Below are 26,708 nucleotides of genomic sequence, written 5' to 3'. Positions count from 1 at the left end.
TGGGCCGTGCTCTGCAAGCCCTCAGCCATAATCCTCTGCGACTGGGCCATGTTCTCAAGGGCTGCTGCCATTGCCCGCTGTGTCTCAATGCTGTCCCGCTGGGTCTCCTACAAGCTCTCGAGCCTCTCAGCCATGCGCCGCAGAATCTTGAGAAGTCGGTTCTGTCCCTCAGTTGTGGCCTGCCGTGACTCGGCCATCGCTTGGAGTCTGCCACTCATGGTGAGGATCCCCTACCCCAGGCTTTCCACTGCAGACACCATCCTTGCAATGTTAGCCTGGGAACACGCAAGACAGCAATATCTGGTCCACCTGTAGCTTTGGGTCTCCTCCCAACAGCCTCATCGCAGTTGGTCCAGTGTGGCCGTCAGCCCCTCCTGCATTCCCTGGCTCTGTTGCTGCATCTCCAGCAGCTGAGGGAGAAGTGATCTCAGAGGCCCAGCATATAGCCAGGGGCCAGCTGAGTCCTCGCCTCCGGCAGGCCCCTGCATGCCAGAGGTCTCAGACGTTCCCTCCTCTACTCGATGTACATTATCAGATGCTCACCAGAGAGTGACCCAGAAGCCTCACCACTAACTGGACCCACCGATGTGTCAGTATCTGAGATGGTGAGTTCTGAGATGGAAGCTGGTGCTAAAACTGTGCCACCCTCGAAGGTCCCTTCACCCACATCCTCCAAGGACTCATCCGAGCTGTCTGGACCGGGAGGGCAAATGCTGTAGTACGGGCCTGGAGTCCAGAAGGCCCCGGGGCATCAGGATCTGTCCCTGCAACACAGGACACAAGGTTAAATGCAAGGGAGGGAGAGGAATCCGGGATGCCAAACACGGATTCACATTTCTCCATTGAACATAGAACAAAGCACCAAAAAAATTATATCACAGGAACAGGCCCTTCGGTCCTCCTAGCCTGTAGCGACCAGGCTGCCCATCTGATTTGTTACTCCCTACCCTTCCGGGGATCAGCTGCCTCTATTCTCATTCCATTCACATAGCTATAGAGATGCCCCTTAAAGGTCACTATCGTATCTGCATCCGGGAACTTCAATCTGCATCCGGGAACTTCCCTGGCAGCGAGTTCCAGGCACCCACTACCCTCTCTGTGAGAATAAACATGCCTCGTACTTCTCCTTTCAACCTTGCCCCTCGCACTTGAAAGTCGTGCCCCCGAGAAGTTGCCTCAAAGTGAGTGTAGGAATGACAGGTGCTCACGTCTTGACAGCAGCCTGACCATGCTGTCGCTGACAACCCGCATCCCCCCCGTCTCTGGAGAGCTCCAGCGCCCGCTCCTCAAAGGTGCTGAGGACCCGGAGGTCTGGCGCAACACCCCCCAGTCTTCGCCCTCTGATGGGTCTTCTCCTGTGGAGACAGAAGGAGCCACAAAATAAATGATGGTGTGACTCCTGCAGAATATCAGGTGGTGGCCCTTAGAGGGCAAGCGCAGTGGGGTTCATGGGGGGAAAGGAAGGAGGTGCTTGGGGGTCAGGAGCTGGAAGCATGCAGGGTGCTGGGGATGGGAGGATCTGGGGGAGATATGGGGGAACATGCAAGATGGGGTTCAGCACTCACCCTTGCTGCCCGGAAAAAGTCATTGACTTTTTTCCAACGCTGCTTCACGGTTCGGGGGACCAGTGCCCTGGCACTGACCGGGGTGGCGACTTCTTCCCAGGCCACATTTCCATCAGCCCCGCTGGATCTGTGTTCTCCTGGGGGGAAGGGGGTGTCCCGCCTCGCCTCTGCTGCATCCAGTAGCCTCCCTAGATCGCCCTCAGAGAATCGGGGGGCTGGTCGTGCGCACATTTTGTGCAGGAATGCCTGTCTGCCTATCCATTCTTGAGTTTTTAATGGAGCTGCCCCTCGTTAGGGCAGATCAGCTGCAGGTAGTTTGGTAGAACATTCCAGCAAGTTCCATGCAGTTTACTTGTTAGCATTGAGGGGAAGGCAAGTGAGCACTTGCAGGTGTGCTGATGGGGGGGGGCGGGGGGGAAGCTGCAGGGTTTCAGGCACATTACGCCCCACCCATAGGCTTGTGAAGCACAATTCGGACTCGTTGATATGTTTTCATGCAGAGTGCGTATGTGGGCGCCGGAGAACGGGTCCAAAAGTCGGATCTGAAACACGCCCAGATTCAAGTCCGCCCAGCACTTAGAATCAAAATGGTAAAATAGGGCCCTTCAAGTTGTTTTAATCTTATTTCAAAGTTTTACCTATCGGTAAACATTTGGTTAAACAAGTGTACATTTTGCTCTCCGTGCAAAGTAAGGAAAAGCACATCAGGCCTTACAAAGCTCTTGGTGAACCAGTGTCCCCAGATACCAGCTTACAGGGAGACAGGGTGAGGGGAATAAAAATTAGACAAAAAACTCTAACTGCTGTCTCCCATTCTTGAATTCATTCTGCCACAATCTTTCTGTCTCTCATCATTATCTGAATGCCTGTAACTCTTTTGCTCATCTTGTTTGCTCTTCCTTTAAGCATTGCTCCTTTTCCATGTAGTTTTTTCCCTTTCTGTATCTCTGCAATGGACTGGACAACGAAATAGTCTCTTTTTGTGCCGTAAATGATTCTATGAATCTCTCCTGTTTCACTTCCCCTTCATTTCTGTGTCTCTCACCTACCTCATTTAGTGTAATGAGCATAGCAAGTGTTGTGGTTCGTGGTAACTACTCAGAGATAAACATTCACTCCACATAAGTGCGCCACTTACAATTTTGATTTGATTTGATTTATTATTATTGTCACATGTATTAGCATATGATGCAAAATAATAGTTCCAGATAGAATACCTTAGTACAGGATATCCTATCATGTTGCAACATGACAGATAGGTCTAATTCCAAATTTACAATTGGTCACAGTTAGAAAATGAATTATTCTGATTTGATTTATCGTCACATGTATTAGTATACTGTTAAAAGTAAGGTTTCTTGCACCCTATACAGACAAAGCATACTGTTCATAGAGAAGGAAAGGAGATGGTGCCGAATGTAGTGTTACAGTCATAGCGAGGGTGTAGAGAAAGATCAACTTAATGCAAGGTAGGTCCATTCAAAAGTCTGATGGCAGCAGGGAAGAAGCTGTTCTTGAGTTGTTTGGTACGTGACCTCAGACTTTTGTATCTTTTTTCCCCAACGGAAGAAGGTGGAAGAGAGAATGTCTGGGGTGCGTGGCGTCCTTAATTATACTGGCTGCTTTGCCGAGGCAGCGGGAAGTGTAGATGGAGTCAATGGATGGGCGGCTGGTTTGCGTGATGGATTGACCTACATTCACGACCTTTTATTGTTTCTTGCGGTCTTGGGCAGAGCAGTGATACCAAGCTGCGATACAACCAGAAAGAATGCTTTCCATGGTGCATCTGTAAAAGCTGGTGAGAGTTGTCACTGACATGGCAAATTTCCTTAGTCTTCTGAGAAAGTAGAGGCGTGGTGGGCTTTCTTAACTATAGAATCGGCATGGGGGGACCAGGACAGGTTGTTGGTGATCTGGACACCTAAAAACATGAAGCTCTCGACCCTTTCTACTTCGTCCCTGTTGACGTAGACAGGGGCAAGTCCTCCACCACACTTCCTGAAGTCAATGACTATCTCCTTTCTTTTGTTGACATTGAGGGAGAGATTATTGTTGCCGCACCAGTTTACCAGATTCTCTATCTCATTCCTGTACTCTGTCTCGTCATTGTTTGGGATCCGTCCCACTACGGTGGTGGCATCAGCAAACTTGAAAATCGAATTGGAGGGGAATTTGGCCACACAGTCATAGGTGTATAAGGAGTATAGTAGGGGGTTGTGAACACAGCCTATGGGGCACCGGTGCTGAGGATGATTGTGGAGGATGTGTTATTGCCTATCCTTACTGATTGTGGTCTTTGGGTTAGGAAGTTCAGGATCCAGTCGCAGAGGGAGGAGCCGAGGCCCAGGCCACGGTGTTTGGAGATATATATATATATATATATACATATATATACACACATCTACAGTTTACACATATACACATGTACAGTTTACGAATGATTTAATATTTACAATCTGTCTCTCAAGTAATGAATTCTGTAATTACACACTGCTCTGATGAATTATTTCAAATATATTAATTTCAAAACATCCATATTTACTCATTAATGTAAAATAATTTTTTTGTTCCAAAGTATTCATTTTAAACAAAACAGATATAAAAATCTGAGACAAAAACAGAAAATGCTGGAAAATCTCAGCAGGTCTGACAGCATCTGTGGACAGAGAATAGAGCCAATGTTTCAAAGAACAAAGAACAATGAGTACAGGAACAGGCCCTTCGGTCCTCCAAGCCTGCGCCGATCATGTTATCCTATCTGGACCAACCACTTGTATCCCCCTATTCCCCGTTTGTTCATATACCTATCGAGATAAGTCTTAAATGTGGCTAACGTAACTGGCTCAACCGCCTCACTTGGCAGTGCATTCCAGGCCCCCATCACGCACTATGTAAAAAAACTTCCTCCGCACATCTCCACTGAACATTTCCCCCCTTATCTTGAACTTGTGCCTCCTTGTAATTGTCATTTCTACCTTGGGAAAAAGCTTTCAACTGTTCACCCTATCTATACCTCTCATAATTTTATAAACTTCTATCAGCTTGCCCCTCAGCCTCCGTCTTTCCAGGGAGAACAATCCCAGTTTATTCAATCTCTCCTCATAGCTAATACCCTCCATACCAGGTAACACCCTGTTAAATATTTTCTGTACTCTCTCCAAAGCCTCCACATCAGAATTGGACACAGTATTCCAAATGTGGCCCAACCAACGTTTTATATAACTAACGTAATTTGCCAACTTTTATACTTGATGCCCCGTCCAATGAAGGCTTTCTTCATCACCTTTCCCACCTGTGCTGCCACTTTTAAGGATCTGTGGACCTGTACTCCCAGATCTCTGTGTGTCGATGCTCCTGATGGTTCTGCCATTTAGTTTTTAGCTCCCACCTGAATTGGATCTACCAAAATGCATCACCTCGCATTTGTCTGGATTAAATTCCATCTGCCATTTCTCCGCCCAATTTTCAACATTGGTTCTATTCCCTCTCCACAGATGCTGTCAGACCTGCTGAGAATTTCCAGCATTTCTGTTTTCGTTTCAGATTCCAGCATCCACAGTATTTTGCCTTTATAAAAATCTGAGACTTTGATCTTGAGATTTAATTGCTTCTTTCTTTAGCAGCCTTCCATCTTGTGAACCGGTAGTTTGCGCTTTGGTGATCGATTCTATGTTAAACATCACCTGGTGTAGGTCAGGAGCCCCATTCTGCCATGGCAGCTATTGTCGCATTTGCTGCAGATGAAGACAGTGGCCTGGGAAGGTGCAGGATTCACTGGCCTCCATTCCCTCTGGGCCTCCTTCTCACCAGCTGAGTTTTCTGTTTCTCCTCGCCTCTTCCAATGACCAGCCTCCAGAGGTTATGATCATCAGCAACTGTCTTCCTGTTGGCAGTGTCTGCTGTCTTCATATCTCACATGCAGATGTCCTTGTAGCAGAGGTACGACATCCAGCAGGTTATAACTCAGTGGCCAGTTCACTGTATGGAGGGTCAATACAGTTGAGATCCATCCAATGAGCGTGGTTGAGCCAGCATGGATGCTGTAGTTTAGCAATGTGTATCCTGATGACATTAGCATGTCTCCAGGATCTTGGAATTGGTGACCTTGTCTTGTCCAGAGATGCTGAGGGAACATCTGAGGGTAGCAAAGATTGAAACCATTCAGCCTTCTCTCCTGCCGAGCACGCATTGTTCCTCATACTGTCTGAGGGCAGTCATGAAGACTGCACTGAGGATGTAAGTTTGGTGTTCTTAGTCAGATTGCTATTTTTCACTCTCTTACTCAGCTTGGACATAACAGCTGCAGCCTTTGCAATGTGTGTGTTAATTACAGTATCAAGTGACAGATTGCTGGTGATTGTATGTGAAGCTGTCAACACCCTCTAGTGTCACATTGTCAACACTGATTGATGGTGAGTAACGTGGCAACCCCCTGGACCATGACATTTGTCCTTTCTTTATTCGTTCATGGGATGTGGCTGTCGCTGGCTAGACCAGCATTTATTGCCCATCCCTTATTGCCCTTGCAAAAGTGTTGGTGAGCTGCCTTCTTGAACTGCTGCAGTCTGAGTGATGTATGCACACCCGCAATGCTTTTAGCAAGGAGTTCCAGGATTTTGGCGACCTCATCCAGGACGTTGACTCAGTGACAATGAAGGAACAACAACAATTCCATGTCAGGATGGTGTGTAGCTTTGAGGGGAACTTGTAGATGGTGGCATCGCATGCACATGCAGCCCTTGTCCTTCGGGGTGGTAGAAGTCCCAAGTTTGGAAGGTGTATTGAAGGACCCTTTTGTGACTAGTCAAACCTCTTTTCACTTCAACTTTCTGTCATCCTGCATTTCTTCTTTTTTTCTGTCCCATCAGTTTGTCTCTCTCTCTCACACAAATCCCCGGAGTCTTTGGGGGGGGGGGGGGGGGGGGGGGCACGTTGAGGTAACAGCAGAGTCTCAAAAAAAGATCCAGACTACCTAATACAACATCTGCAGTGGCGTCAAAGTGGAAGCTATTCTCTGTATTCTTCACTAAAAGGGAATACAATTTTGACTGTTTCTTATAAATACAACTATATCAAATACAATCGATGTCTGCAAGATGATTTTTGTGTTTTCACAATTATTACAATCAGGAAAACCTAGGGGCTGAATTTTCACCACCAAGGCTGGCAGTTTGAGTCGGGAAATTTCCTGGCTGGCCACACCTTCCTTGGTAACATCTTCCCGTTGTGTGACAATTGCTCTGGGAGGGGAGTGCTAGGTGTGGTTTGGCACAGGATGGCATTGGGCCTGCCAATCCCTGAAGCAGAGTATAGTTGGCCACCAGACCAGACGAGTGCCGAGGTAGGCTGGTTAAAAGGTTTATCTCAGTTTTCTAGGACTCTGTCCTAGTTGTTTTAGAAACTGTTAGGCCATCATCCACTCCTCCTGAACCATCGTACCTTCCATGTCGACTCAATGCCAATTCAGACCCCCCACCCTCATGATCCTCCAGAGTCACTCACCCAGTTTCCACCATGAGGACAAGGGGAAGTAAGTTTTTTCTTCTTGATGTTCCCTCACCATCCTCCGAAGACCTGGTCTAGCAGCTATGTCCTTCAGGGCTCAACCAGCTCAATCACGTTCATTGGCTTGCACCAATTTTGAATAAACTATATCCACTGTTATTGCATTTTATATAGATTTCACTAGATTGTCTTTTCCTTAGGTTGAGAGGTAGCAAAAGCATGTTTTCCTTAAGATGAAACACACTGACAAACACAAAAATTAGGAATGGCGTAAGTGTACTTCATTTTCTTCACAAGTACCCCAGACAATGTTTGCCATCATAGCCTTGATTCTATACATTTTACTGTACATTTTGATAGAAATAACTACAGACATCAGGTTACAAAAGTCCTAAAATGCTCATGCTGATTTTATAATGTTCTTGATGTTAGAAGTTAAAGGGAAACATAAATGGATATGAAGTGGATGCTCAAGCCAAAGGCTTCCATGACCCATTTTAGAAAAACCTGCTGCACACCGTTTACTGTGATAAGAATGAGCTGTATTCCAGATGTTTCACATCCGATGAAACATTGCTGTTTAACTCCACCTAATGTAATCAAACTGATGCTTCAGGGTTAGTGAATTTTGAAAAAATCTTTTGCAACATTGAAGTACTAAGTACAATGATTTAGGAATTCTAAATTTGTTTCGTGAAAATTTGGAAGAAAAATATAAATGGGTGTAACTAAAGGAAATAAAAACAATGAAGGAATACTTCAATGTTGACACTTGTGTGGGGTTGCAGATGTGAGGTAATGCATGCACGCTGAGGCAGATTACAGTGCAGCATTAGGTTATACAAAATCCCTGTCACTTTTTCTGTTCCCAAAAATTCTATGCATTTTATGATGTCATTCAAATGAAGATAATGGCTGGAATCTTCCCAAAAATCCAGATATGATCGATGGAGATCCATCAAAGATGCCAAAAGACAGTACCGGACCAAGCTAGAGTCCCAGGCTAGCCACATGGACTCCCACTGACTATGGCAAGGTCTGAAAGACATAACAGGCTACAAGATGAAGGCATGTAGAATTGCCAGCACCAATTCACCCCTCCCCGATGAGCTCAATGCATTCAATGCCCGTTTTGAGCAAGAGACCAGAGAGAGCTGCCCTCCACCCCAGAGCTGCCCTCCACCCCAGAGCTGCCCTCCACCCCGATCCTGTATCCGAGGTCACCATTGCAGGCCTTAGAGCAACCTTCGCAAAAGTCAACCCATGGAAAGAAACTGGCCCGAATGGGGAACCCGGACGAGCATTCAGGTCCTGCGCGGACCAGCTGGTGGGGGTATTCACAGACATCTTTAACCTCTCTTTACACCAATCTGAGGTCCCTATCTGCTTCAAATAGATGACCATCAATCCCTGTACCAAAGAAAAGCCAGGCAGCGTGCCGTAATGACTTTCATCCGGTGGCTCTGACATCCATCATTATGAAGTGTTTCGAAAGGTTAGTCATGGCACGCATCAATTCTGGCTTCATAGATTGCCTAGATCCACTACAGTTTGCCTATCACTGCAACAGGTCCACAGCAAACGCCATCTCCCTGGCCCTACACTCAACCCTGGAACACCTGGATAACAAAGACACCTATGTCAGACTCCTATTTATTGACTACAGCTCAGCCTTCAACACCTTTATTCCTACAAAACTCATCACCAAACTCCGTGGCCTGGGGCCCAGCTCCTCCCTCTGTGACTGGATTCTGAACTTCCTAACCCACAGACGGCAATCAGTAAGGATATGCAACAACACCTCCTCCATGATCATCCTCAACACCAGTGCCCCATAAGGCTGTGTCCTCAGCCCCTTATTATATGCTTTATAGACCTATGATTGTGTGGCCAAATTCCTCTCCAACTTGATTTTCAAGTTTGCTGATGACACCACCGTTGTGGGTCAGATCTCAAACAATGATTGGACGGAGAACAGGCAAGAATTAGAGAATCTGGTGAACTGGTGCGGCAACAATAATCTCGCCCTCAATGTGAACAAAATGAAGGAGATAGTCACCAACTTCAGGAAGCATAGTGGAGGACATGTCCATGTCTACAGCAATAGGGATGAAGTGGAAATGGTCGAGAGTTTCACGTTTTTAGGTGTCCAGACCACAACAACCTGTCGTGGTCCCTCCACGCCAACGCTATAGTTAAGAAAGCCCAACAACGCCTCTACTATCTCAGGAGACTAAGGAAATCTGGCATGTCCACTACGACTCTCACCAACCTTTACAGATGCACCATAGAAAGCATTCTTTCTGGTTGTTTCACAACTTGGTATGGCTCCTGCTCTGTCCAAGACCACAAGAAACTACAAAGGGTTGTGACCATAGCCCAGTCCATCACGCAAACCAGCCTCCCATCCATTGACTCCGTCTACACTTGGAAAAGCAGCCAGCATAATTAAGGACCCCACACACCCCGGACATTCTCTCTTCCACCTTCTTCCGTGGGGAAAAAGATACAAAAGTCTGGGGTCACGTACCAACCGACTCAAGAACAGCTTCTTCCCTGCTGCTGTCAGACTTTTGAATGGACCTACCTTGCATTAAGTTGATCTTTCTCCACACCCTAGCTATGACTGTAACACTACATTCTGCACTCTCTCCTTTCCTTCTCTATGAATGGTATGCTTTGTCTGTGTAGCGCGCAAGAAACAATTTTTTTCACTGTATATAATACATGTGACAATAATAAGTCAAATCAAATGAAAGAGTGTTGGTTCAGGTGAGAAAGTCAGTGTGAAGCTCACAGGCTGCATGGCCGGACTTTCTCGCTGCACTGAAAGCACTCTGTGCATTTTCAAAGCAGAAGTAAGAATCAGACAGTCAGCTGTGTGGGGCGGGGCCCAAGAAAGCCGGCAACAATGGGAATCCCAAGACCGGGGCGCTGATTTTAAAGGGCATCCTCTCCACCTGCCACAGATAAGGGCAACTCCCCCCCCCCCCCCCCCCCCCCCCCGCCCCCCCATCCCCCTGGGTAAGGGGAATCCCCGCAATGCAACTCCCCCAGAGAACCTCCTGACTGGCAGTGCCAAGGAGCCTGGGTGCAATACCCAGGCATGTTCCTCACCACCGGGGGGGGGGGGAGGTTATACTTACCTGTGGCCCCCTGCTGTTTTTGAAAAGCAGGAGTGATTCGCGCCAGCATGACTTCACACCGACTGGGTGGGAAATTAGGATGAGGACAAGACCGCTAATGTGAAGGTAATCCATGCAAACCAGGCTCACACCCTTCCTGGGCATGAAACTGATTTCGTCACTGGGGGGGAGAGGGGAGGGGAAAACCTCACTCTGAGATCTCGCCGGCAGAAATCCCATATTTTGACTCTTGCGAGATTTAGCGGCCATTACAGGATTTGCACCCGGGTTAATGGGATCAGTAGATTACGACCAACATGTCTTACAACTCACAGCTTGTCATTTGTGCCCCAGAAACGATGGAGGTAAATGATATTTTAATCATTACATTAAGAATTGTTAAGGATGAGGGCATTTATAAAAGGTTTCTAAAGGTAATCAATCACAGAAACTGGCCTCCAATGAAAGTTGCAGTATCGTTAAGCTTTTAAATTCAATTAGGTTTTGTGCCTGGGCCCAAAGCTGCATAATGGACAGAGTTTCTGGAGACAGATGGGGATATGAGCTGAGCCACCAGTGCCTGCTGGTGTGTCGCCAGCACCATTCTGCCCTCGAGACATCCTTGCTGCGCACTCACAAGCGGTAAGTCACCAAGGTATCCAGGTAATGAAGGAGCCAATTGCGGCCCCATTCCTGCGCCAAGGGAATTTTCAGCTAAATAAGGCAGCATCCTGGCAGGAGGTGGGTGACTGCAATTCATCCCATTGGGGACTCTCAGGCTGCACCTGTTATGGCCATGGGGCCACAGATGTCCATTCAGTGGAGGTATTTCCCTCCACAATCACACTCAATCAGCTGTGGCCTTTTTAAAATTAAAACTTTCGCCGGATCTTCAGGTGATGCCTCTGTCACGAGGCACCTTCTCCCCCTCTGCAGTCATCAACAGCTCCTAACGTGGACGGTGGGGTTGCTGAGGTATCATTCCAGGAGGGACCCTATTGGCTCATGAGTCCGCCCACTGTCTTTAATTGGACAGTGGGTCCTCTGGCCATTTATTGATCAATACGGTTGGGTTACTGGTCCTAACATGGTGTGGGTTAGGACCAATATTCCTCCCTAAAGCCAGGCTCCTGATATCCAAAAAGTAAAATCTTGCCTTATATTTCCAACTCCACCCAAGGTGGATTTCCCATTGATGCCAGATGTTCCATTCTGCCCTAGATGCATTCTCAAAAATCTTTAACCAGAATTTCTGAGCAAGGATTTTTTAAAATATCGGCAGTGTCTTATTTCCAATCCTGTAGACTTCAGGAAAGGGGAATACTGCCATTTTTGGAGTTTATTACTGAAGCGGTAAATAATAATAATGTTTAATGAATCTGGTTTACAATATGCCTATCATGAACTATGTGCAATAATCACAAAGGAGTTGACATTGTACTTTTTTGCAAAAATAGAAGAAATACATGATTAACATAAGGATTAAGGAGCCTCAAATGATGTTGTGGGTGGGAATTCATGGTTAATAGAATGTGCTTCCTGAGGATTCAGTTTCGTTAGTCATTAGGAAACAATAGCAGGCAGCTGTGATATTTTTTAATAATTATCCTTCATTGCTTCTCTGGCAGTCAACAAAACCACTGAATTACGACAAATGTTTTATAGGCTGTTAATTCAATTGTGAACTTAGCAAATACAGTATAAAAAAACAACAAAAAAAGTGTCATGTTTCTTTTATGAACATCTCCAAGTCCTGGAGACATCTGTAATGGAGGCTGACAAGACCACTTCTGGTTGGGGAAGATGCCCCCCCACTTCAAATACCAAAAACAAGAGGCAAACACGATAGATTACTACATCAATCGCCGGAAAGGACCTACCAGGAAGCAAAGACTTAAATAACAGCATAAAATGTGGAAATGTTACCAAAAGGTAGCAGAGCGCCAGTAGGCAAATGACTACTGTAAAGAGAGACAATAGAGTGTATTAATCACTTTTCAGTGCAGACTCGATGGGCCAAAGGGCCTCTTCTGCTTAGTATGATTCTATGATTAATAACTTAACTTGAGCAAAATATGTAATTCTTACATATAACTCTTCCATTTACATTCAAACCAGGCAAGTTGACTCTGGTTGGTCAAGGCATTGCCATGGTGAATGAACAAGGAAATGGCTGTGATCCAGGCTTTTTCCATGGCAATGCCTCTACCAATCAGAGTTCACAGGTCAAACAATCAGCAGCCTCTTCTCATGCAGTATAAATTGTTGTTCCCTTTGAAATTTGGTATTCTGACGACACTGTCTGATGGGTGCAAGATGAAAAGCTTTGACAGGATGTCTCTTTTCTGTAATGTTTTATGATCAGCATCCAATGTATTTCTTGAGCAAAGTTACACACGATAATGTTGCTTAAATGCTTTCAATCTCAATAAATACTGATATTGCAGCTTCCATGATGACAAGTTCGCATACTGTTTCATAATTTTAATATAGGCTTTAGGCAGCAAGCAAGGTCTTGGAAAAACAAAATCAAATTCTTATTTCTTTGTTTAAAATGCTGTTTTCTAAGAATCAGGGTAAGTAAGTGTAATGCTGAGGAAAGCATGAGCAGTGTAGGAGGAAAGAGATAAAGTGAATCTCACTGTATTTATATTATACTCTCGGGAAAAAACAAAAAAGTTAAAATGACCACAGTTACTTGAAAATGTGTTGGTTTCGGTATTTCTGAATGTGAAGTACTTGTGCATTGTCATCCCTTGCAGACTCACCATATATTTAACCTCCAATCCCGTGGCATCAAATCCATTCTACCATAAACAATCATTCTTTGCAGCTTACCTATTGTGAGCACAAATGGAATCTTGGTAAAGCCGGTCATACATGCAGATTTTCAAGTCTATATTAGGATTTGATAAGCAGACTGGTATGCCAACGGCCTCTGCTCGAGCCTCAATGAGTATCTATTTTTAGGATAGAAATAAATAATCAGGGTTAATCTGCATAACCTGCTGTGTTTAATTTAAAAATTGCAACAATTCCAAGCTATTGCTTTGCCACAGAACAGAAACGCAATCTTATTGTCAGAAAAAAAAATTGCGTCATAAATATTCAAATAGTTTTTAAAAGCCATTTTCTTATATAACCTGTCTGTGTGACAATCAAGGGCTGTCTTGGTGACCCTGATACATCTTGTGCAGCTAATGACAGCTGGTGCTGGAATAGCATCAACAAAGGATGCGACTCTTCACCCTACCAACCTACCAGCGAGAGAGAAATCACACCAAGCTGAGTAGTTTGTAAAGGAGATTTATATGATAGAAGCAGCACAGAGGATTCCTGGACTTTCTAATTAAAATTAAAACTGTGTAAATACAAATACAAATGGATGTCCAGAATCTGACAGCAAAACAGAAGCTGGAGTCCGACACTATGTTTCCTTACAATCAAGCCAATGTTATCAATTATGTTAAATAACTGAGCAACGGTATCATTAATCAATTTCTTAGTAATACTGAAAAGAGAGCGCCTTAGCTATCCAACTCTTCAACGTACCCAGTATTTATTTTAATCTGCTGTGGTTTTCCTCCATAATGTGAGATAACTGTGACAAATCCAGTATACTTTATAACATAAGCAGCAAGTCAGGGGGGTCAGTGAAGGTTGTGGCAGCACAGAAGAAAGTAGCTGAGAAAAGATTAAAAGGGTATGGTCACCTGTGGTGGAGTGAGAGGACGTGTGGTGAGGTGAGTGATGAAGATGGGATGGCCAGGAAAGAGAGGACAAAGTTGTATTACCAGATGGATTGATGCGGTGATGAGAGACCTAAACTCAGCAGGATTGGAGGAGGAATGGGTGCTGACAGGAGAAGATGGAGAAGGGCGATCAACCAGCATTGAGGTGACCCCAAGTAAAATGGGAGAAGTTGGGAGAAGTACATCAGCACACTGATACATGTCAATACCTCCCTTATATTTCTCCTACTATAGAACAGTCCTAAAGTTAAAATCATGCTTTCAACTTATACGGGAACAGCATTTATTCTGAATCTATTTCATGGAGTTCATGAAGTTGAATGATTTACATACGAAAAAGGAGTAGACCATTCAGCCCCTCAAGCCTCTCCACCATTCAATAAAATCATGGCTGATCTGACAGTAACCTCAAACCTGCATCCCGCCTATTCCAGATAACCCTTGCTTAACAAGAATCTATCCATCTCTGCCTTCAAATGATTTTTATTAAATGCAGTAGTAAGTACCAGATCTGCAATCCATGAGAAGTGAACAGACAAGATCTGCTTATTTTTTCAACTCTACTGCTTGGCAGCATTATTCAATGGCAGCATGTTAATGTAAATAACTTTCTGGACACAATCTTTGCCTCCATACTATAAAATTGCCACTGATTAAACGTCATGTGCACATAGTAACAAATTAAAATAATCCGACTGAAGAAAGTTAATTATTTTCAATTTGTAGAATTTTTAATGTGTAGGCCAGCACGAAATGAGGCTAGTTGATTTTGGTAAACATACTGTCCATTTGGTGAAAGTAATTTAACATTCACACCACACAAATGCCAGGCAATGACCATCTCCAAAAAGAGAGAATCCAACCATCTCACCCATTCAATGGCATTACTATTGCTGAACCATACGGGGGCGACATGGTGGCACAGTGGTTAGTACTGCTGCCTCACAGCACCAGGGACCTGGGTTCGATTCCCAGCTTGGGTCATTGTCTGTGTGGAGTTTGCACATTCTCCCTGTGTCTGAGTGGGTTATCTCCGGGTCTCCGGTTTCCTCCCACAGTCCAAAAGATGTGCTGGTTAGGTGAATTGACCATGCTAAATTCTCCGGAGTGTGGCGACTAGGGGATTTTCACGGTAATTTCATTGCTGTGTGAATGTAAGCCTACTTGTAACTGATAAATAAACTTTTAACTACATATCCAAACATACGAACTAGAAGCAGGAGTAAGCCATTTTGCCCTTCGAACCTGCTGTGCCATTTGATAAGGTCATGACTAATCTGACTTTGACCTCAACTCCATGTTCCTGTCTATCCCCAAAACCTTTACTGACTTCCTTATTGATCAAAAATCTATCTAACTTAGCCTTTAAAATATTCAAGGATCCTGCCTCAGCTGCTGTCTGAGGAAGAGAATTCCAGAGACCAAACACCCTCTCAGAATTTCTCCTCATTTCCACCTGCATGGATTGTTTGGTCCCCTGTCCACAATGGTGGTCTGGGTGCTCAGTGTAATTTTTTATTTAAAACTTCACTGGGTTAGAGAGAGGGTGCATCAAAATGTAGACACCTCCCTTTCTTTTCTGAAAAGGCAACCTGCTGAATCTCTTGAATTGGAGGCCCCCTACAGGCCCTCCAGTTTCCAGAGCCCACCTGCCAACTGTACCTGCATGGTGAGCTCACCTTTTGGCCACGAGTTGGCCAATTCGGGAAAAATCACAGCTGGACTGAAACTTCAATGCACTGTTTTCTGTCTCAGAGGGAAGCATTTTACCAACTGAACCAAGTGGACACTGGCTCATTCCAAATTCATGGTTTGCTTATTATTACAAAATATAACCATACAATCTACTGACCAGAACACAAGGCTTACATTATTGGATGATGGATCAGTAAATACTAGCTCAAGATCTGTGTGTACTTTGCCAGGGATCAAAGGTACAAAGATGATTGGCAATCTGACTGATGTAAATGAACCAATTTCATCCGCTGTGATCTAAAACAAAAATATTTCAGTAAACAAAAATAACTTGATGATTTAAGGTAACAGCAAAAGCAATGAAGTTGTAGTTTTCATACATGACTTTATAGGGCACAGTCAAACTGCCAATATTAACTATTTCCAGGTGACAGTAGGAACGCCTATGGTTATACTCCATCTCAAAAGAAATTGCCCAAACACGCACAAGAGGTGATTTTACATCTATATAGCTTTAAGATATGCATGTAATTGTTAAAGTAATGTTTTTGCTAATAAACAATCTCAAGACTGTAATATGGTGTGGATTCAGGAGTAGTCCTTCATACTCAAATGACCCAGTTGAGTTAAATACATCACAGTAGTTCACATTTTTAAACCAGTGCCGAGCTTTCATTCGTTAGTAGCTGTCCCTGGCTGTCAAACCTGTGCAGACCGAAACTCAAAAATTCATATTCTAATGAAAAGGCAAAAGCAGGGGACAGAAACCACAGAATCATCAAGATTGACATGAACCGGGACACAATGAAATCCAAGACCAGGAACAAGGTTCATCATTTTAAGAAGGTGAAATTCAGCAGGAAATGATAGATTCAAAACTGATTATTGAGCGAGGATGCTGGACAACTGTTCAGGAGATGAGAAATGGAACAACATTTAAAAAAAACAACTGTGGCTGTATAAGCTAAGTACATGCCCAAGATTGGCAAGCTGAGACTGAACAAGCGTGACCCTAAGTAGGTTCACAATAAAAGCAAGCTGAAATAAAAAGGAAAAACAAGTTAACACTCTGACAGGGAATGATCAAAAAGACAAAGAAGGAGCTTGAAAATATACAGCTATGCAGGCAACACACAAGATGAAAAATCTTTCAATATTAGCATAGCAGGAGGGCTGCATAATTATATATACATTCATTGCTAACCCACTGTCTGAGAGAGATACAAAACAGATTACAAACCCTGACCAATTTAGGGGAAGAAATCTGGTAAATTCCTCTCTGACTCATTGAGGAAATTATTCTGGCCTTGATAATTCCATGCAATACCTATTATCTGAGGTGATCTCCACCCTGCGAAAAACAGGTCCTGTTCTTGCTTGAAAGGGTAACACACCTACTCTTCTTGCAGGGCAATTTGACGTGAACCAGAGCAGAGCCTCCATCTACAAAGGCATCATGCCAATGGAGGAAGCCATCATAGGCATGATGGACAGGAAGAGAATAAGAGGCAGATGGTGAGGCCAGAGGGTATGCCATGCAGAATGTTTGGCCATCTTCCTCTCCACCTCTCTTGGCACTGAACTCTCCCCCACACACGCTGCATGACAACCTGGTGCTCCTTAGAGCTGCCAGTCATCTGCTACTGTTTACTCCTGCCACTAATTGCTAACAATTGTCGCTCTCCCCTCATTTCAGATCTATTGAAACAATGCAGTCAACCATGGAGCATGTGTTCAACTCTAGGTACACTGCATGGGGTGTAGAATAGACTACCATGACAGGCTAAATGGCTTGGCGTAAACAAAGAGCATGATGGGATGGTTAGCATATAATTAGAAGGAACAACATATATACATGCAGCACAGCTCAAAGTATTAGCTGGATTTGAGAAATGATGCAGTGAAATACTAATGTGTTTCTTTGAAATTTCTCTCTTTGCCACTTTAGTGGAGGAAGTAACCCATTTGTTTGAAAGTATTTAATGCCTCTACTAAAATGGCAGAGACAGCAATTTCAAAAGGATTTGAAGCATTTAACTCCTGATGCGCTGACCTCCAAAATTGCTGAAAGTTGACAATGGCACACTGCCCGAGGAGAGGGCTCCGACCCTCGGTTGTGTGCTTTGGCAAGTGGCTCCCATAGATTGTTTGCATGCAAGGCCTTGGGGTGAAAGTTTGGACAATGCCTGTGCCTGAGATGAGAGTTCAGGATGCAGCAGAATGGTCAAAGCTGTTAGTCACCCAATCACGTGATGTGGGGTCTTGCACATTCAGCATGCAACTGAAGGACTGGGTATCAATGTGATGGCCAGGACATGAGTCAATGAGCTTTGTGTGGCAACTTCAGATGATGAATGAGCAAAGAGTGGTCCTTAGGAGTCAGAAGCTAACCATCAAATCTCTCTTTGATGCTGCAGTGAGGAGAACGAAGAAAACATGGAACTTGTTGAACTCGTTGTCATTCTTCTCGTTCATAGACAAGAGAGAACATCAGTGGAGGTGCCTGGCTCACCAAGGTAGGGGCAGCACTGTGAGAAGGAAGGGGCGGCACGGACTGTTCCACACATAGACGATAACCCCCGCTAGATGCCTCGCTGGACCCAGGGTCTACAGATGGGGCCTGATATACCTGCAGATGTCTGAGAATCAGAGTTGCTGAAGACTATGCATGTCCAAGGAATTAGTTGCTCACATCTACCACCTATCGCAGGATTTGGCGCCGTGGGGACTTAGAGGGCATCCATTGCCAGAATTGCTGAAAGCTACAGCGGCGCTCAATTTTTACGCAAGTGGCTCCTTTCAGGGTTCCACAGGTGACCTCTGTGGGATTTTGCAAACCTCTGCACAGAAATGCATCCATGAGGTGATGAATGCAATCCTCACAAGGACATACAACTTTGTACATTTGGACCAGGATCAGGCAAGCCAAGATGCAAGAGTGATGGGCCTTGTGCAAATCTCTGGCTTTCCACAGTGCAGGGTGCCATTAGCTGCACTCACATCCTCTCCACATTCACCCTGTCAATACCCACTCAGGATCTTAAAGGTTTCAATCAAGTCGCCTCTTACCCTTCTAAACTCTAACTGATACAAACCAACCTCTCCAACCTTTCCTCATAAGAGTGTACACAACTCCTACATTCTGAGCCGCTCTCAAATCCCTGACATGTTGCAGGATTCACAGTGGCTGAACGGTTGGCTTGGGGACAAGGGCTACCTACTGAGAACGTGGTTGATGATACCTGTGTGGAGGCCACAGAGTGCAGCTGAAGCAAAATACAAAGGGGCTCATGCTGCCATTGCCATCGGCGAGCGAAACACTGCTTTTCCCACCCACCATTCGGTCTTTCCCAATTTCCGAGAAAATCTCGCCCTTAGCCTCAGATGTTTTTGATTGATTGCTATTTTCTGATTTGTCACAACTGCAGTGAAAATCAAAAGAGAACATTAATGTACAAATATTTTCAGAATTTGGTTTTTCTCAGCATCTCTTCCGTTATTCTTACCTCGCCAACTTTGATCTCATTATGCAACTTTTGCTCCAGATCAAACATATCTGGAAATTCAAATAAATACAGGAAGACATAAATAAACAGATGTGTAACTGGCAAATGAAATTCAATGTATGTATAGGTGAAGTGGTGCATTTTGCCAAGGTTGCCACATCCTGCTCCGATAATAAAATCCAAATGGAGCAGTGTAGCAATGAGTTCTGAAAGTACAATTACACAAATCAGTGTGCTTGAAGATATCGCCACCGTTCCATATTTGTATCAAAATTGTGTCATCATTTTCATGCATTTCATTACCACCACTTATTACCTCTTCTGGTTTCTTGTTCCCTTAGTAATTAATTTTTTTACCAAACTGCCATTGATCTATATTGGTGAAGTTATCTGTTTATCCTATCTCCTGGTTTATAACTGTTGCCCCAGAGATTGCTCTTTACAGCACTCTCTTCATACTAACAAATGATTAACAGCAGTAAAGAAGTCAATGAGCATTCCTGCTTTATTATTTTGTTACTTTAGTACCAAAAATGTGCACCATGCGCATTCCCTCCTCAGCTTGTCCATGTCTGTTTGACCCGGATAAGGGAATTTTCTGCAGGTGACAAGGTGAACATCAAGTGGCCCTTTGTGGTGACATCATAATTTAGGCATCGGCAGTACATGGAAAGATGGAAGACAAAACTGATGGCACAACCAGGTAAATTTGTGAAGCATTGACATTTTCAGGAAGCCATCTAAATAGTCATCAATCTGAAAATATAATTTCTAAAAATCTGTTAGATGGTTGTAATGTCTCTTTACTAACTGATTGTTATAGATAACTGTCTCAGTTTTATGGTAGAATCATTGAAAATTTTGTTGGCAACTTACTGGTATGCTGCTTTTATAATTTTGGCCTTGTTTCTTCTTCTTTATTTGTTTATTATTCATAGATGTGAAGCCAGCATTTGTTGCCCGTTCCTAATTGTGCTTGACTGCAGTGGCTTTGCTAGGCCATTTCAGAGAGTAGTTAAGACTCACACACGTTGCTATGGGTCTGGAGTTACCTATAGGTCAGACTGGGTAAGGATGGCAGATTTCTTTCCTTCATGAACCTGATGGATTTTTACACAATTGATGATCGTTGTCATGGTCACCTTAACTGAGTCTAGCTTTCAATTTCAGATTTGTTAACTGCCATGGAGGAATTTGAACTTAAGTCTCCAGAGCATTAGCCTAGGCATTTAGTTACTAGTCCAGTGACATTACAACCATGTCACCATCTCCTCTGGATTAGCAATTCAACTTGTGCCCAAAGAGGTAGCAGGTCAGTGGTGGAATTACTCCACAGACTTGCGGCCCAAGCCATATATTGCATTGGGTTTAATTTGATTTAAAGTGGCAAGTGTCAAGAACTAAATGTATCTGTCCCCAGGACCTAGTCAGGACTATGGTTCAACTAGGATTTGGGGTACTTCAGACAACTTAGGATCCTGATTGGCACAGCAAAGCATTCTTGCAACTGATTGAAGGGAATTTTGAAGTTCAGAATCTAGGCTACAGAAGACACGGCCACTAATGTTTGAGCATTTAAAATTGTGAAAGCTCAAAAGGCTGGAATTAGAAGAGCACTGATATCTTGGATGTTGTGAGGCTGGAGGAGATTACAGAGGTATAGAGAGGTGAGGCTGTGAAGGGCTTTGAAAACAAGGATGAGTTTTAAAATCCAGGTGCTGCTTAACTGAGTCAATGTAGGTCAGCGAATGCAGAAGTGAGGGTGAAGGGGATTGGGTACAAGTTAGGACAAGGGCAGCAGAGCTTCAAGTTTATGGAGGGTAGAATGTGGGAGGCCAATCAGGAATAGTCAAATTCAAGTATCAAAGGCATGGATAAGGGTTTCAATAGCTGAAGAGCTGAGCAGGGGTAGAATCAAGTGATGTTATGGAAATGGAAATAGGCAATCTTAGTGGTGGCTCTGATGTGTCGAAAACTCATATACATGATGCTAATGTTGTGGACAGTCTGGCTCAGCCTCAGAGAAATCAAATAGGTGGCTAAGGAGCGGAATTTGAGGAGGCAACCCAAGATAATATTGGAAGAAATTTCTGCTCATCGTTTGCTGGTTTTGCAAATTTGACTTTTGAACTTATTATATTACCTTTTTTAGTTGGAATAACAAATTCACTTAATTCCTAGGAAGATAATAAAAGCCAATTAGCAGGCATATGGTACAATGACAGATAGTCTAAATATTCATTTCATTCATTCATCTGTGCTCTACCCAAAGGCTTTAATAGAAACAATTCCAATTCATAAGCCCTGACTTTAAGTCAGGGCAGCATTCAGACAAACGAGGGACGGGGTGCAATAAGCAATTTTAATGGCCAGGCCTCATTTTAATATGATTGACGGGCTGACATCCAACTGCAACGGGATTCACAATTTCTGTCCTACTTAAAGTGGAGATAACCACTTAAAGTGAGGTTGCATTTACTGATTTTGCACTTCACTGCTGTACCCCATAATCATGGAGTTAAGCAAGCAGCACACCGTTTGCACGTGGTCTGCATCACTTCAACTGGGTGCAGAGTAATTGCACATCACAATGCTCCCACTCAAAGTCTGATACCATTCAATTCAGTCCTTTTATCTCTCTCAACACTATCTGTCAACACTCTTCTTTAGCTCCTCTCTCTAACCCCTCTCAACAACGCCCCCCCCCCCCCCATTATACCCTTCAATGTTCATCATTTCTGTGCCATTAAAGGGCTTGTCAAATCACGTTTCTGATTTGGAATATGAGATATTTATTTATATATATATTCAAAAGTAATGTAAACAAATTGATTCAAATAATCCCCACCATTATTTAGGAATTTTATACTGTGTCCAAACACACTTTACTACCTTTGATGGTTTACTTAAATGAAGTTTGATACCGTCTAAGCATGCTTACATCTCCAAATGAATGCTTGGGAAGAAATTTCAGAAACTGAAAATATGTCCTCCGTGCTCCGCGGTTGGTCAAAGTGACGTACTGTGTAATTGTTTCACCAATAGTGTGGCAGCCAAAATCAACAACTTGCTTATCCACAACCAGCTGTAGGAACCAACATAAAATTATTATTCATAGCAGGTCGGTGTATGCATTTGAACAACGCTTTCCACAATATATACAAGTTTGAAGCAATTTATCACAGTGCACCCAGTGCTATAAGGAATAAATATTTGGTCTTTGAAACAATTAGAAATATCAGCATAGATAGAGTTGTCACATTTATTTTCCTCCCATTGTTCTTTCTTTCCCTCCTGAATGCCTGATTTATCCTGTGATATAAATCTAGAAATGTTATTGGTGACAGTGACGTTTTGCAGATTTGTATGGAATTTGTTTAATGCTACTCTAAGGACCAGAACAAATTTGATTATTTTAGATAGATTTATGCTTCCCACTAAAAGAGCAGAAAAATATATAAAAACAATAAAGATTTGTACACTAATGTCACAAACAATAAAATCTAGCGTACATTCTACTGGTTCCAACAAGGCTCTATTCTTGTCAATATGGGCAGGGCATTTGTCTATTGCCTGCAGCAGCATGTCATAGAAATCATAGAAACCCTACAGTGCAGAAGGAGGCCATTCGGCCCATCGAGTCTGCACCGACCACAATCCCACCCAGGCCCTACCCCCACATATTTACCCGCTAATCCCTCTAACCTACACATCCCAGAACTCTAAGGGGCAATTTTTAACCTGGCCAATCAACCTAACCCGCACATCTTTGGACTGTGGGAGGAAACCGGAGCACCCGGAGGAAACCCACGCAGACACAAGGAGAATGTGCAAACTCCACACAGACAGTGACCCGAGCCGGGAATCGAACCCGGGACCCTGGAGCTGTGAAGCAGCAGTGCTAACCACTGTGCTACCGTGCCGTGTCAATGAACAAATCCAAGACCCACAGACAATGGAGAGTGATCGGGATCTGGTCTTTCCCCTCAGACTTGGAGCACTGTAGGATGAGCTAAATAAGAGACATGCCTCTGCAGTTACATTCTTGTTATGAGTTAGCATTATATTGGAGGCTGTCAGAAATGGACGGGACATAACCTGCTGAGGTCTCAGGAGTTTAATAACTGAGACAACAGTAGCACCTCAGCTAGTCTTTTCACTCTTAATCATATCAAATCAATAAGACACAGTAGACATCCCTGTCAATGTTACAAGAAGTAAACATCAACAGCACTTTTCTTACAGGCTTTTAGGCTGTAAGTTAAGGGTTGTCTATTAAATACCCAGAGACTAAACTATATTGTTTCTGGATTGAGAAATCAGTAGGGGTTCAGGTACTGTAACAGAATGTGTGAGAAGTCGTTTTGGCTTTATACATATTAATTCAAACAATGAACACAATAATGAGAAAGGTGCACATGTCTGTGTTTAGACTTACATCACATTTTTTAGTTGTACATTTAAGCGGAACAGCAAAGGAACCAATATGAGTCCGAAACATTATCTCCCCTTCAAAATCTTCATTAACCTGAATATTAAAATAAAAATAATCCTCGTGGATTTATACATTAATTACCAAATGCTTTCCTCCAACAATTGCTACTCTGAAAATTATAATTCTTCATTCTTCTTCTAATCATTTGTTATTTTAATCTTTTGTTGTAAATGTTTCTTACCTCTTTTTTCCCTTTAGCTTAAAATCACCTGGCATATTTCTATATGTCACCACCTATGTCTCGCCTCATTGATCAATGTTAATCTCTGCCTTCAGTGTCTTCTTGACTTCAGCCATTCAAAATCTTGTTAAGTAACTTCCACAATTTGCAGTATCCTCCATTGTATGTTTCTCACACGTTTCTTTTCCTGTTTTAGTGCCAATTTCCACTAGCACAAATATCAAATACACATGGTTGACACAAATAGTGCACTGAGTACTCTCGCTGATCAAGATTCAGTGCAGTCATGAGGGAGTGCTGCATTGTCAGGTGAGTTGTTAAACTGAAGCCCCATTTCTGTGTTTCAGAATTCCACAACATATTTAAGGAGGACCAATGAATTCTAGTGTGATGGTCAGTATTAATCTCTCAACCAGCACAATAAAAACAGATTAGTTACTTGGGCGGCACAGTGGTTAGCACTGCTGCCTCACAGCACCAGGGACCCGGGTTCGATTCCCGGCTTGGGTCACTGCTTGAGAGGAGTTTGCACATTCTCCCCGTGTCTGCATGGGTTTCCTCCGGGTGCTCTGGTTTCCTCCCACAATCCAAAGATGTGTGGGTTAGGTGGATTGGCCATGCTAAATTGTCCCTTAGTGGCCGGGGTGCTAGCTAGGGTAAATGCATCGGGTTGTGCAGATGGGGCCTGGGTGGGATTGTGGGCTGTGCAGACTCGATGGGCTGAATGGCCTCCTTCTGCACTGTAGAATTTTATGAATTCAATGAAAACTTGTCTTATTTGCTATTTGTGTGATGATCCTATGTATAAATTCACAGCAGCATTTTATCTGTAACAGGGTCAAAAGTAATCTGTTGTTTGTAAAGAGCTTTGGAACATCCCAAGGCAATGCCTAAACACAAGTTCTTTCTCTCCAAAATTCATGTTTCTTCATGAACTAATTTTGACCCATTTTCAGTCACACATGAAAACATAAACTGAAAAAAATGTTTGGAAACGACAGTGCTTAGAATATTAGAAGAACAATGAAGTAGTATAATGTGTCATCTATATTCCGTTAATTTGGATGGAAGGAATATCAAGTGAGTTCTATTACCAGCTTGCAATCTTCCCTACCAGATTTCCATTCATTCAGGTGATGCTTAACCCAGGGCGGTAAAAACAAAAATTGATCCTTGTCATCTGAGATGAGAGGAGATGAACAACATGCATAGATCTAAAATTAAGTTTAACCAATCTATCCAAAGTTTAACCAGTCTATCCAAATTCGAGGATGCCACGGTGGCATAGTGGTTAGCACTGCTGCCTCATAGCGCCAGGGTCCCAGGTTCAATTCTGGCCTTGGGTCACTGTATGGAATTTGCACATTCTCCCTGTGTCTGCGTTCCTCCGGGTGCTCCGTTTTCCTCCCACAGTCCAAAGATGTGCGGGTTAGGTGGACTGGCCATGCTAAATTGACCCTGGTGTCAAGGGGATTAGCAGGGTAAATGCGTGGGGTTATGGGAATAGAGCCTGGATGGGATTGTGGTTGGTACAGACTTGACGGGCTGAATGGCCTCCTTGTGTACTGTAGGGATTCTATGCTTCTATGAATCTGTGATATGGAAGTCCAAATATGACAATTACCATTGCAGTTTAATATTTTAGAAGCAATTATACAAACTATTCAAAGCTCTGCTACACCTCATTGTTACAAGCAACGACAGGAATATAGTCTATATAGTTATTTCCATGCCCGGGATTTTATGGCCTCTCCTGCCTGGCAGGATATTACGGTCCCGAAGGAAATGGCAATTTAAATTGCCCCCCTCATCCACTGGGGGGCTCTGGGGAAGGGGGTGCAGGGTCGGGGGAGGAGACACATACCGTAGCAGTGCTATAAAATCCATGTCTTTCAGTACTTTCCACCAGTTCATTTTTATGCTCTTTGGTATAATTGGTTTGCGATCTTCTAATCTATGTAGCTAATTGATCCTGTATTTTTCAATAGTTCAAACAGTCTCTCTCTGCTTACTTTGGACCGAATGAAAGCCCTTTTATGATGAGGCCAATCATTGTTTGTGAGGAATTTTTCCACTAATCTTCAAGTCTAATTAGCTAGCAAAACAACAAAAAAGGAATCCGAGGCCCACATCATAGTTTAGAGGCACTAACTTCAAGGCATTCCTCAGCACCTCACATGTACCTAATTGTAATCCAAAACCAACAGAGCAAGAGACTGAAATGCTGGGGTAGAGCAAAAAAGAATGAAAATCAAGACAGCTACCCATTTCAATCGGCTCATTGGAAGGACCATACTTAGCCCAAAAACTTGAATGATTAAAAAAGGCAAAGCCTGTCTATGGGAAAGAGAAAATAATGGTCAAAGCTGAGGAGAGCCAGAAACAAAAATGCAATTGACAGTAAGGTGGCCAGGAGATCACCATGGTAAAAGAATGCACCACAGTGAAATCACAGGAACATGTAGGATCAGGTTGTGGACTGATTTGATTTGATTTATTATTATCACATGTATTGGGATACACTGAAAAGTATTGTTTCTTGCGCGCTATGCAGACAAAACATATTATTCATAGGGTACATAGGGGAGAAGGAAAGGAGGAGCAAAATACAGTTATGGCTAGGGTATAGAGAAAGATCAGCTTAATATATGGTAGGTCAATTCAAAAGTCTGACAGCAGCAGGGAAGAAGCTGTTCTTGAGACGTTTGGTACGTGACCTCAGACTTTTGCATTTTTTTCACGATGGAAGAGAGTATGATTGGGGTGCGTGGGGTTCTTGATTATGCTGGCTGCTTTTCTGAGGCAGTGGGAAGTGTAGACGGAGTCAATGGATGGGAGGCTGGTTTGCGTGATGGACTGGGCTTTGTAATTTCTTGTGGTCTAG

At 43.6% G+C, this 26,708-nt stretch overlaps 1 protein-coding gene across 1 annotated transcript in view; it reads right to left on the bottom strand.

Moving 5' to 3' along the window:
* cfap74 (cilia and flagella associated protein 74) overlaps positions 1-26,708 on the bottom strand; it is a 216,799-nt gene that overhangs the window by 62,607 nt on the left and 127,484 nt on the right. The window contains 6 exon segments of the mRNA XM_078239710.1: positions 13,034-13,155; positions 15,817-15,939; positions 19,149-19,198; positions 21,292-21,325; positions 22,090-22,233; positions 23,587-23,676. Of these exon segments, the coding sequence (XP_078095836.1) occupies positions 13,034-13,155; positions 15,817-15,939; positions 19,149-19,198; positions 21,292-21,325; positions 22,090-22,233; positions 23,587-23,676 (563 nt within the window).

Source organism: Mustelus asterias, chromosome 22, assembly GCF_964213995.1.
Source record: "Mustelus asterias chromosome 22, sMusAst1.hap1.1, whole genome shotgun sequence".
Classification (NCBI taxonomy): Eukaryota; Metazoa; Chordata; class Chondrichthyes; order Carcharhiniformes; family Triakidae; genus Mustelus; species Mustelus asterias.
Note: the sequence above shows the minus strand (reverse complement) of the source record. Positions and strands in the feature narration are given on the sequence as shown.